Raw genomic sequence first — 13109 nt, 5'->3', positions numbered from 1 at the left:
TATATATATATATATATACTATTCATAATACTACTCATTGTTCTTCATTTGTAATAGTTTTTGGAATTACTTCACATATTGATTTGCCATTACCATTTAACTATTTTGTGAGCACTACAACAAAATTGGGTTTATAGAACACTCTWAAATTCTAAGTGTCCTAATAGACCTTTTTATTAGACTTAGTTTATAGGACCAAAAAAATAAAGTGTCGTATTTAAAGGTGTTGTAATAAGTTTATATGACGTTTTTTGACGTCGTAATAAGTTTTCTAGGACACTTTTAATATAAAGCGTCCCATTATCAACTTTATAGAATACTATTTGAAAAACTGTTCTATAAAAACAAATGTCCTATAAAAAATTGAGTTTATAGGACACTTTCTCAAAAGTGTCCTATAAAGTTGCTAATGCGACACTTTGTATTAAAAATGTCCYAAAAAACTTGTTAAGACGTCCAAAAGCGTCATATAAATTTATTACAACACCTTTAGACGCTTTATATTTTGTTCATATAAATTAAGTCCTATAAAACGGTCTATTGAAACGCTTAGAGAATGGGGTGTCCTATAATCCCAATTTTGTTGTAGTGGAGTCTTGATACTAGTTCACCAAGCATATTTGGTATAAAAGTTACATAAGTATTGGAGAGGATTGAAAAGCAAAATACTATGTGAACAAAGAGAACAAAGAGAGGAGGCAAATTATTTTCCAGTCTTGATATTGGGCATGGTTACACTCTCTTAAATAAAGAATTCCATTTCAAAGGAAATCTAAGTTAAACCCAATTAAGAGGAGACGGTCCTTTTCAAATTCTTGAAAGGATTAATGACGATTCATATAAAGTAGATTTGCGTGGTGAATATAATGTTGGTGCTTCTTTTAATGTGGTAGATTTAAATCCTTTTGTGGAGTGGGGGATTGTTATGCAACGATCTACACAACATGAAGACGAAGTTAAGGATCAGGTACTCTGCAATTCAATTGCCATGCCTCCGGGACCGATAACAAGATCTCTATCCAAGAATCTACAACAAGCATTAATCAATCATCTACAAAGCTTAGATAATTCAATTAGTGAAGGTTTATAAGGACATTAACAGTTTGAAGCAAATGAAGACCAAGTTCAATACAACTTTATTCAAGTCCAAGTCACTCATGAAGAGCTCAATGAAACATCCAATAGTTCACTTTTGTCATGGGCATGTTCTTTTGGTGCATAACTTAGATACTTATGATTCATTTATAGAGGTTTTTGCATGAAGTTGTAAGACATAAAATTGTCATTCCCATTGATAAGCTAGATAGTTTCCTTTATCTCTTCTATTCATTAATTATTTTGAATGATAAAAAAATCTTAAAGCTATTGTTTTTATTATTTGTTCTCGAGTAGAATACATGTTTTAAGAAACATTCAAGTAGATTGATCATCTTTTTGTGGAGTGTTTCGAATTGGGATTTAGAAACAAGTTTCTTTGTTCCAATCCTTTGATCATTCTAAGAAATTTGTTTCGAGCTTCTCAAGGGTTGTGCCAAATTGATTTTTTGCGGTTTTCAAGTGAATGGGTTGAGGTCGGTATACATAGAGGGGTTCTCAAGCTTATTCTTGGAGGTTCCATATCGCAAGTGCTACAATGGTCATAGAATATTCTATTTAAATTGTGACTCTAAGTAGTCTATAGCCAAAGTTTTTAGCTATTTCGTGTGACCAAAAGTCAACCAATAGTTACGTTTTAACAATTCAGCATCATAATATGTTATGAAATGTCAAGAGTTGATATAAAATTTGTGTGGCTATAAGTAGTCCATAATCACGGTTTTAGTTATTTCATATAACAAAATGGTTACCAATAGCCAAGGTTGTAACAATTCAGSGTAAACATGGGTCATGAAATGACCATGGTTAATGTAAAATTTGTGTGTCTATAAGTATTTTAGGGTCACATTTTTTATTACTTTGTGTAACAAAAAGAAGTTGCCAATAGTCGYGACTTTAACAATTCAACGTAAGCAAAAATGGCCACAGTTAATAGAAAACATTTATGTGACTATAAGTAGTCTATTGTCACRATTAAAATAAATATATGTGGCTACAAGGTAATCAATGAGTGGAYTAAAAACAAATCGTGTGGCCATAAGTTGCTTATGACCGCGGTTTTTAGTGATTTTATATAACCAAAAGATAATCAATAGCCACGGTTGTAAAACGTAAACATAACTACATACCATAAACTGGACATAGTTAATATGACTTTACGTATCTATAAATAGTTTATGGCTACTATAAGGTTATAAGAAAAATGCTTAACTATCAAAATTTTTTATAACCTTATGGCCACGGTCTTATGATATGGGAACGGTTTTTTATGAGATGTAATAACRCAATTTGAACGTGACTATAWGGGTKTCAAAGGTCATGRRAGAATAAACTATGGTTTATATGAAAAAAACTGTGGCAAAATGACTACACCCWCGGTTTTTTAACTGTGACTTATGTGACATTTTGATTAGTGAGGAGGAGGTGTTGAGGAAACGATTGTGGTCAACAGAGAGAGGTATATGAGATTATGCCGTGAAGGCTTTGATACCATCACAGAAACAATTGTAGTCGGCTGAGAGGGGTATGAGGAAACCATATTCTAGACATAATAATCATGGGAATTATGCAGCTATGTACGTCCCATGTTCTAGGAGATAACTACCAAATAAAAAATGAGATAATTAACTAAATAATATCGTTTATTAAACGCAAGTTTGAGACTCAAGTTGAGAGAGAGAGAGAGAACATATGAAGAATTAACTGGGTTAACTTGGAATCCAAATTCCATCTATAACAATGAAGGTTTTGGAGATTGAAAAAAATGAGCAAAAACCCACATGGTAACCATACCTAATACTCTGATACCATGTTAGGATTGTGATTAGATTAAGTTTATGTTAGAAAGTATAACTAAACAGTGCATGAAGCATTGTKTTGGTTGGATGAACCATTGTGTCTGTTGGGTAAAACTGTCATAACTGTCATTTGACAGTTACCCACCATTATTATATATAAGTGTGTATGTATTCTGTAAAAATTTGTTGCTATAATATCAATGAAACTGTTGATTAAATATTACGTTGGTSAATTCAATGTGATTACTCAACAAACTGGTATCAGAGCTTGGYGTTATAGCATCAAGTAACAASGGATTGCAACCATAATTTCCCAAGTTGAATGGTAAGAACTATTACCATTTGGAGTATCCAAATGAAAGTCCTCTATGAATCACAAGATCTCTGGAATATTGTAGAATGCGGTGTTAATGAACCTGCGGATCCAACGACTTTGACAGCACAACAAACAAATGGTTTAAAGGAATCCAGAAAAAAAGGACATGAAAGCATTATATTTCATTTATCAGGCTGTTGATGATGTGATTTCCGAAAGGATCTCTTCCTCTGCAACGTCAAAAGACGCATGGGATATGTTATATGGGACATATCGTGGGGAGGACAAAGTCAAAATTGTAAAGTTATAAACCTTAAGGTGTGAGTTCGATAACTTGAGGATGATCAGAAAGCAGAAACTATTGAGGATTACTACAATAGAGTTATCCTCCTTTTGAATCAATTATGTTTAAATGGGGAGATTATTGAGGATAAGAGGGTTGTTGAGAAGATATTGAGAAGTCTTACCAAAAAATTTGAATATGTAGTCGTAGCGATCGAAGAATCCAAAAACCTATCTACTTTTTTGTTAGAAAACTTACTTGGGGCACTACAATACCATGAAAAAACAATCAAACAATTCGATGCACYCCCTGTTGACAGTGCCTTTCAATTGATCACAACTAATAAGTACAACCCAATGATAAACAAAAGTTTTTCAACAGCAAAAAGAGTGATGAAAGTACTACATAAACTAAGGGAAGAGGAYGTGGAAGACCGCTCACAAATTCAATGTAACTTCTGTCAGAGGTTTGGTTATACCTTCAAATTCTGCAGGAAAAGGATTGTAGAAGAAGGTAAGAATTCTAGTCTTATGCATAAGGAAGACGATAATGATGACGAAATCATGTTTATGATGTTTAGCAMACAAGAGAACCCGTCCAGTGATTTATGGTACATGGATAGCGGATGTAGTTATCACATGACAGTTTATAAAGATTTATTTGTGACCCTTGACGATTCCTTTAATAAAGACGTCAGAACCGGTGACGATAAGATCTTGAATGTCAAAGGAAACAGTGGTGTTCCCATAAGAACAAGATCAGGTGACAAGAAAATTCGGAATGTGTATTTTGTTCCTGGTCTTAAATACAATGTTTGAGCATTGTTCAGTTATATTAAGAGGACATGACATACAATTCAAGAATGAATCATGSGAAATAAAAGATATAAACAACAAGTTGCTTGGAACAGTGCACATGACATCCAACAAGATGTTTCCATTGAGATTACCTGCTGTCATTCAAGGTAACCAACTTAGATGCGTCATTATTATGGCATAAAACGTTTCAGACRTATGAATTTCGGTTCTCTAATATACATGTGTAAACAAGAAATGGTGAAAGGTTTACCCAACATTGATAAAGTGGATCTGGTGTGCAAAGGATGTGCTCTTGGTAAACAATCGAGGGAATCCTTCCCAAAGGATAAGGCATGGAGAGCAAAGGAGTACTCTTTGGAACTTATACATACAAATATATGCGGTCCAATGAGGACAGATTCTATAGAAGGAAGCAACTTTTTTCCCACATTCATTGATGATTTCAGCCATAAGATATGGGTATATTTTCTGAAAGCTCAATCTGAAGTCTCTGAATTTCTAAGACCTTTAGGACATTCGTTGAAAAACAAAGTGGGAAAAGTATTAAAGCCTTAAGATCCGATTGTGGGAGAGAGTACAATGYCAGTCRCTTTCAAGAATATTTGAAGTACAATGCCAATCACTTTCAAGAATATTTGAAGGAAAAAGGTATTCATCATCAATATACTACATGCTACACCCCCAACAGAATGAGGTCCAAGAGAGAAAAAATGGGATCGTCATGAAGATGGCAAGATGTATGCTCAAGAACAAAGGACTTGCTGATTTCTTTTGGGCAAAAGCTGTTGCRTGTGTCGTATATCTACTGAATCGTGCTCAAACTCRAAGACTCTCSGRAATCACTCCACAAGAAGCCTGGCATGGGTTCAAGCCAGGAATTAGTCATCTTAAAATATTTGGTTGTCTGGCCTACTCCCATATCCCGGATAAAAAACAAGGTAAATTAGATAACAAGTCAGAAAAGGTCATTGTTATCGGTTATAGCGAGAATTCAAAAGCCTACAAGTTGTATAATCCCAGTTCAAAGAAAGTGATATTTAGTAGGGATATTGTATTCGATGAAGAAAAAGGATGTGATGAATCACTTGGTGAGACTWGYAAAGATGTTCCAATCATTGATGAAGATGCAAGTACGAGACTAGATGATGAACATGGAAATGAYAATTTTCCTATGACAACACCAATAAGGAATCATTCTACACCAAATACCCAAGAGACTCTTTCGTCCTCTTCATCAGCTAATGCCCCAAGAAAGTACAGAAGTGTGGCAGATCTCATGCATAATACGTAAAGAATAGATTTTGACGAAGTTGCTGATTTTGTTTTGTTCGCAGATGCTGACCCAATTAGTTTTGATGAAGCTTATCAACAAGATGTTTGGAAAAAAGCAATGGACGAAGATATAAAATTCTATATTGAAGAATGAGRCATGGGAACTCCCAAAAGACCACAAACCTATTCGTGTGAAATGGGTTTATAAAACTAAACTAAATGAAAAAGGTGAGGTAGACAAACACAAGGCAAGGTTAGTCATTAAGGGGTACAAACAAAGATTTGGGATTGATTATAGAGAGATTTTTGATCCGATTATTCGACTTGAAACAATACGACTAGTTCTGGCATTATCAGCACAAATAGGTTAGAGGGTTCATTAGATGGACGTTAAGTTTGCTTTTCTGAATGGGACCTTAAATGATCAAGTATACATTGATCAGCCAGTGGGATATRTGAAGAAGGGACAAGAACGTAAGGTATGTCTCTTAAAAAAGCTCTTTATGGTTTGAAACAGSCCCCGAGCCTCGTATAGTTGAATTGATAATTGCTCTCACAAAACGGATTCAAGAAGTGTACATAAGAACACACACTCTACACTAAAGAACATGAAGGTAATTTCTTAATTGTGTGCCTCTATGTTGATGACCTTGTCTTCACTGGGAATTCAGATAAGATGATTGAAGCATTCTAAACTTCCATGAAGATGGAATTTGAAATGACGGATATGGGATTACTTCACTATTTCTTAGGAATCAAGGTGAAGCAAAGGAAAGATGCTATATGTATATCTCAGCAAAAATATGCAAGAGAAATTCTCAAAACATTCAATATGTCAGACTCATGTTCTTCTCCTACACCAATGGAATTTGGCCTGAAATTGACTAAGGATTCGTCTGATGAGGCTGTAGATTCTAGTTTATATCRAAGCCTGGTTGGTAGTCTAATGTACCTTACAGCAACTAGACCAGACATTCTATTTGTCGTAAGTTTGATTAATCGATTCATGGAATTYCCTAAGAAATGTCATTGGGAAGCAGGCAAAAGAATCCTACGTTTCTTAAAGGGGTACTCTCGATCATGGAATCATCTACACGAAGGTTCAAAATTCAAGTCTTAAAGGATACAGTGATAGTGATTTCTGGGGAAGCCATGATGATAGTAAGAGCACCGCAGGATACATGATGATAGTGATTTATGGGCTCTCTCGTGGCAATCAAAAAACAAAGTGTSGTGGCCCTCTCGTCTGCTGAAGCAGAATATATGGCTCTTTCTTTCGTAGGATGTTAGGCAATTTGGCTCAAAGGAGTAGCGGATAATTTGAACTATTCTCAAAAGACTGCTACAACAATTCTCYGTGACAACAAATCCACTATAGCATTGACTAAGAACCCTGTTTTCCATGGAAAGAGCAAGCATATTCGAATAAAATTTCATTGTATTTGTGAATTRGTCAACAATAGTTGAGATAAGTTTATGTATTTCCCAGGAGCAAGTTGCTGATATTTTTACCAAGGCATTACAAGTTGGTACTTTTAATCTATTGAAGAAGAAACTTGGAATGGATCGTGTTTAGYTTAAGGGGAAGTGTTAGAAAGTAGAAGCTAAATAGTGCATGAAGTATTGTGTTGGTTGGATGAACCATTGTGTTTGGTAAAATTGTCATAACTGTTATTTGACAGTTACCCACCATTTGTATATATAAGTGTGTGTATGCATTCTGTAAAAAACTGTTGCTATAATATCAATAAAAGTGTTGCTTAAATGTTATGTGGTCAATTCAATGTGATTACTCAACAATTTAGACCGTTTCGTGAAAAATGAAATTAGACATAGAGGATTCGAGCCAAAAGCTTCTGTACAAGCTATCTATTCATGGTCTTAACATCCAAAGGAGAAAAAACAAGCATATATATGCCTAAACATTGAAGAGAGAATAACAACACACATCACTATGCATACCATGGAACTATTGCAAAGTAACACAAACAAAATAAGGTCTAACGAAGGGTATGACTACTACATCTGCAGTCTAAAGTAATGATATTTCTTTAGTTACACATGGAGAAGCATATTAACCACCTGGCTCATTGAGGGCCTTGCGTTGCTATCTTCCTCGACACATTGCAATGCAATTCTAACCAGCTTTTCCATGGGAGTTCTATCGTATTTGCCACTTATTAAAGGGTCTACGATCTCCTCAAGCCAAGATTTCATTTGACTTCCATTGAACTCTTGAAGCTTATCTCTTACCCGGTCAATTAGAGCAAGTTCAATCTCATCATTTCCATTGCTTGTATGACACTGGCCTACTGGATTCCTTCCTGTTATCATCTCCAATACCACCATCCCGTAACTATAAACATCAACTTTTGAGGTAACTGGGAGATTGAACACCCATTCAGGAGCCATGTAACCTCGAGTTCCTCGTATCATAGAGAAGTTCGACCGGTTGAAACCACCTCTATCAAAGAGTTTCGACAATCCAAAATCAGCCACCTTAGGATTGTAATTAGCATCCAACAATATGTTATGGGGTTTCACATCACAATGTAAAACCCACTCCAAACACTCTTCRTGTAAATAAGCAAGTCCTTTGGCAGTACCCATTGCAATATCAAGTCTTGTCGCCCAATCAAGTTTACCCWTCCCTAAGTTTTCAGCCAACGATCCATTCTCCATGTACTCGTAAACCACAAGCCTATGCTTTCCTTCAACACAATAACCCCATGTCTCTATTAAGTTCATGTGATTCACCCTTCCTATTGTGTTTATCTCAGCTTGAAATTCARCTTCCCCTTGSTGACTAGWGTTYTTGAGYWTCTTGAYTGCTGCAATCYTGTTATMTGATAACTTACCTTTRTACACAATGCAAGCRCCACCTCTCCCTATCTCTTCGCTGAAATTGYCTGATGCCTTCTTSAGCTCGYTGTATGTGAACTTTCGAAACCCTGTTGYAGCAGGAAAATAACTTTGSTCATTTGTAKACGGYCGTTTACTGCTACAATACCAGAAAAMCACTATGCAAATGATCTCAATRARCCCAATCGTGYATCCAARGGTTAGCATGAATCCAARTGGTTCAATRTMATGCTTTTTCTCGTAAGACCTTATGATAGGTGTCARCRTAGGGMGTGGACAACTGAARTTTGATTGAYCCGTGGTTTTTTCATRATAGGATGATACTAGCTTCTTTGGYAGTTTGATGTACATTRTAGYGTCRRMAMCKATCTGATACCCGTTATRCAAAGAAGTCTTCAYGWAGCAATAATWGGACYGCWCGTCTKCTKTCCATCCRAACTGGAACCCCYTACAAGAGTTATCCTGYAAACAATCCTTCTTGCAAGMGTCAACAGTGAGGYTTMSWAGKAACCKRATATCATACCCATAGAATTCARCTTGATGAAGTTCAATGAAATCACARTCATCTTGAGTGCATGGCTGGAATTCTGGTTCACACCCGTAACTCCAATCTTCAGATTTCACCATCCTRTAACCATGTACGCAACTACATTTCCTACCTGAATCTTGGGAATAAATACAAACACTGTTTGGTCCACATGTACCATGAATCTTGCAAGATTGAGAAAGGGCTTGCCATTGAACTTCCCATTTCTTTCTTCGTTCATGCACAATGAGACTATACACTCTTACATTACCGTCTGTATCAATCTTCATTATTCTTTGTGGCCCCTTCCYAAAATYAGCAGATCTGAAACTGAAWCCATCYGATGAATWGAATTCACCATYAGAATCWAGGCTTGCTCTTCGATYATACAGATACTGGAATCTYCCAGCTTCCCAAGTTCTTAACCYGGGATCAGGCCAGTAAATAGTAGTTGTTTCTGGACCATCATAAAGRAGACGAAGAATGCTGTCGTTGTCGAAAAAGAGCTTATAGAAACCTGAAGAGTAATTAGTAGAACTTCTCGAAGAAACAAGTTGTGTGCTTTTARTGAGGGGTTGATTTGGAAGAAGGGTATCTRTTGGATAATCAAAGCTTTGCCAAAGAGTTGATTGTCCTCTTCCATCATCAAGCACAAGGTTACCTGAGCTATGGAGTTGCAATATAATCAAGGAAGAGGTCGACTTTGTATTGGTCGACCAAATAACGTGTCGACCGGCATCCATCAGAACCAAATTGCCATCTTTCTGTAGAGACAACTTTGAGTGCTTTCCGTTAACTGGTGCATCTCGGTTAGCCATCCAAACAATGGTGCGATTCCCAGATGTGGCTTGCTCCGAGAACCACACTGCAAAGCCATAAGCATTCTCACCAACTTGATGAAAACCCGCTGTAAAAAGTTCGTTGGACGAAACTAAAGTGTCATCTTTATTTTCAACAGATAGAGATGAGCCTCGAGTTAAGCCATGGCCATCTGGGGAAGAAGATAGTGATGATGATGGTATATGGGATAGTATTATTACGTTAACAAGAAAAACATGAAGTGGTGCAGCCATGATTTTGGGATATATATGAAACGAGGAAATGTGCTGCAAGTTTATATAAAAGGCATGGATACATATAAATCTTGACTTGTATTGATCTGCTTTTTTGCTTTGCCAAATAAATACAACTTATTATTGCATATTATATCATTTAATAAGTTATTTATATAAATAAATTAAGTATATAAATACATGTGAACAATATACTGTATTAAAATCTAAGTTTTTTTATTAACCTGGATATCCAGCCGATTAATCTTCACCATATTTCAATTTCCGTGACCACAAAGTGATTTTTATTTCTGCTTAGATTTGAATCCATACACTTTTAACCTTTGGAGGCCAAACTCAAACCATTGAGATACCATCATAAAAAAATAATAAAGCAAAGAAGTGGGTTCGTTGACGAAGACTTAATGTGTTGATTGGTTGTCACTGTTCACTGAGCTTGTTTGACCATAAATTGGTGTACACAAAGTCTTGGCTTTATGTGAACATCGATGATGACAAATTACAACCACCACAACAACCATAATTAAATTATGAATTAATTAATAAAGAGTTTTGAATTCTGATTGATGATGCTACAAAAACAAGAAACACAGGAAAATTAGCATCATTTTGATCCATTTCATACTTTACAAGTAGATCTTACTCCACAACTGTTGCTATCAACCTTAGAAATTTAGAACCAACTTACATTCAAAATTCAAAGAATAACTTCACATGTCAAAATCTCATATTGCAAAAATTAGAAACGTATTTTCATTTTTTTTAAGTATATAATTTTTATATATGGTAAATACAACAAATAAACTCACATCCCCTCCTCATTTTTGATAAAGTTTGAACATCTGATCTTCTAGAATACCAAAGACTACGATACTGCTAAGCCAAAAAGAACACTTTTGATAAAGTGTGCCATAAACTTATATTTTTATAGGATACGTGTTCTTTATGTTACTATTAAAGAGTGTCATGTAAAAAGTTAATTTCTTATAAAAATGTTCTAAAATTCTTGTTACAACGCTAAAAATCATTCTACAAATTTATTATAACGGTTTTATATGGGACATTTTATTTGTTGTTATATAAATTAAGTCTCATATAACAATCTATTAGAAAATTTATGTATTTTTGACATTCTATAAACTTAATTTTATTTTTTTATGTATAAAATATTTATAAACATTCTTTAATTTTCAAAAATTGTTAAAAACAATCTAATTTTATAAACATGCAATCGATTTTGATAAATGCGGTGGTTTAACAATTTTAAAGTCCAATAAACATAATATAATAATTGGTTTCGAAATTTCATTTATTCTGTAATAATGAATTCGTTGTATGTACATTCTTAATGATTTGGTCCCACGCTCTAATTGACCATCCGTAATGTCAGTTAACATTAAGGGCATCTCCTTGATTTTGCATATTTTATTGTTTTGACATTATTTTTTAAGTAAATTTTGATTTTCGTCCTTTAGGTTTTATGAGAAGTCTGAAGTAGAATCTGAATTTTGATAAGTTTGGAAATTATCCTTATGGGTTGCGTTTTGCTTTGAAAATGGTCGTTGATCACTAACTCTGTTAAAAATTGATCGTTAGATGAAGGATAGTTTTGTATTTTTTTTTTCTTTCAATTTTTCTTACTTTGTAACGTCATCAAAGTATAGAGACCAATTCTATAACTATCACACACACACACACACACATATATATGTCTGTATGTATATAAACAATTGTAGGGATGAATTCTCTCTTGGAACCCAAACCCTCTCGCCGGCCAAACCTTTCACTTCGGTGACACTTTTTCCCTTTCATTTGGGAACCACCTGTAATTTACTTTTGTCGGCCAAACAAACAATCAGCCCCTCTTCGTCACTTAACACACACACGCATGCATGCACACACACACGCGCACACATGCATAGAAAAACGCATGCACACATGCACACACACAAGCTCTCTCTCTCTCTCTCTCTCTCTCTCTCTCTTTCTCTCTCTTTCTATCACTCTTCCTAACTCTGGTACTATGACCAACCCCTAAAACCCAGTCCAGTGAACACCACCATCAGTTGAAGATCTACTCCGGAGTGGTTGGGTTGGTCAAAACAGGATGTGTAACTCCATCAGAGCTCAAACCCGTACCAAACTTCACACAAGTTTGAAACTCAAATCTAACCAACCAACAACTCCATCAAAGTTCAAACCCTGATCGAAGCTCCAACTTGCCACTTCCCCTCCCCTCTCCACATCTCTATCACGAACCACCACCACAGATGTCCTCTCCTAGACATTGTCAATCCCCTTCCTCCTAACACCATAAAAAAACATCATATTGATTTCTCTCAAACACACACACAGACACACATACACACATTTATTAACACAAACATACACCAACTGTAATTTTTCATCAAAGCAAACACACAGAGTCTCGCTTTTATGTGTGTGTATTTATTTATATGTGTTTCTTGTGTCATGGGAGTTAGTATGTGCGTATTTTTTGTGTTACATGTGATCAGGAGGAATAGGAACTTTACATGGGATGAAGATGATGACGCTAGGGGGGACTACACTTGGGATGAAGATGATGAGGGTGGTTGCAATTGTACTTGGGATGAAAACAATGTTGTTTTCATGTATTATGTGTATATATATATGTAGAGGGAGGTTTAGAGAAAAATCCCTAAAAATTAAACATTGAAGAACACATTGGTAACTATTCATTTAGATAGTATGCACATGTGCATACAAGTAATTGAAGTTGTTTTTAGGTTTTTATGCATATGTGCTTACTATTTTGGACTGATGACGACTTGTTTTCATTTGGAATACGTCTTACAACTTTTATCCATGTTGTGTACTTTATATTAAAAGATGAATGGTTATAAAGTATGATTTTCCATTGATAGAAATAATAGAAAATCAATTTCTCTTTGCTAAACAATCATTTTGGGAGAGTTCTTCAAATTTGAAGAATATATGTCTCTCCTACTTTCTTCATATTAGAGATAATATATTAGAGCATATAATCCTCCAAATTGAAGATTTGTTGGAGATGCTCTTATTAG

At 35.1% G+C, this 13109-nt stretch overlaps 1 protein-coding gene across 1 annotated transcript; it reads right to left on the bottom strand.

The window, feature by feature from the left end:
* Positions 1-7638: 7638 nt before the first annotated feature.
* On the bottom strand, positions 7639-9804 carry LOC112503255 (putative receptor protein kinase ZmPK1). Its single transcript, XM_025107318.1, has one exon. It carries the CDS (start codon positions 9787-9789, stop codon positions 7639-7641), a length of 2151 nt encoding a protein of 716 aa, XP_024963086.1. The 5' UTR covers positions 9790-9804.
* Positions 9805-13109: the final 3305 nt, after the last annotated feature.

This window comes from Cynara cardunculus, unplaced genomic scaffold, assembly GCF_001531365.2.
Source record: "Cynara cardunculus var. scolymus isolate 2C unplaced genomic scaffold, CcrdV1 Un_Scaffold_2757, whole genome shotgun sequence".
Lineage (NCBI taxonomy): Eukaryota > Viridiplantae > Streptophyta > Magnoliopsida > Asterales > Asteraceae > Cynara > Cynara cardunculus.
Note: the sequence above shows the minus strand (reverse complement) of the source record. Positions and strands in the feature narration are given on the sequence as shown.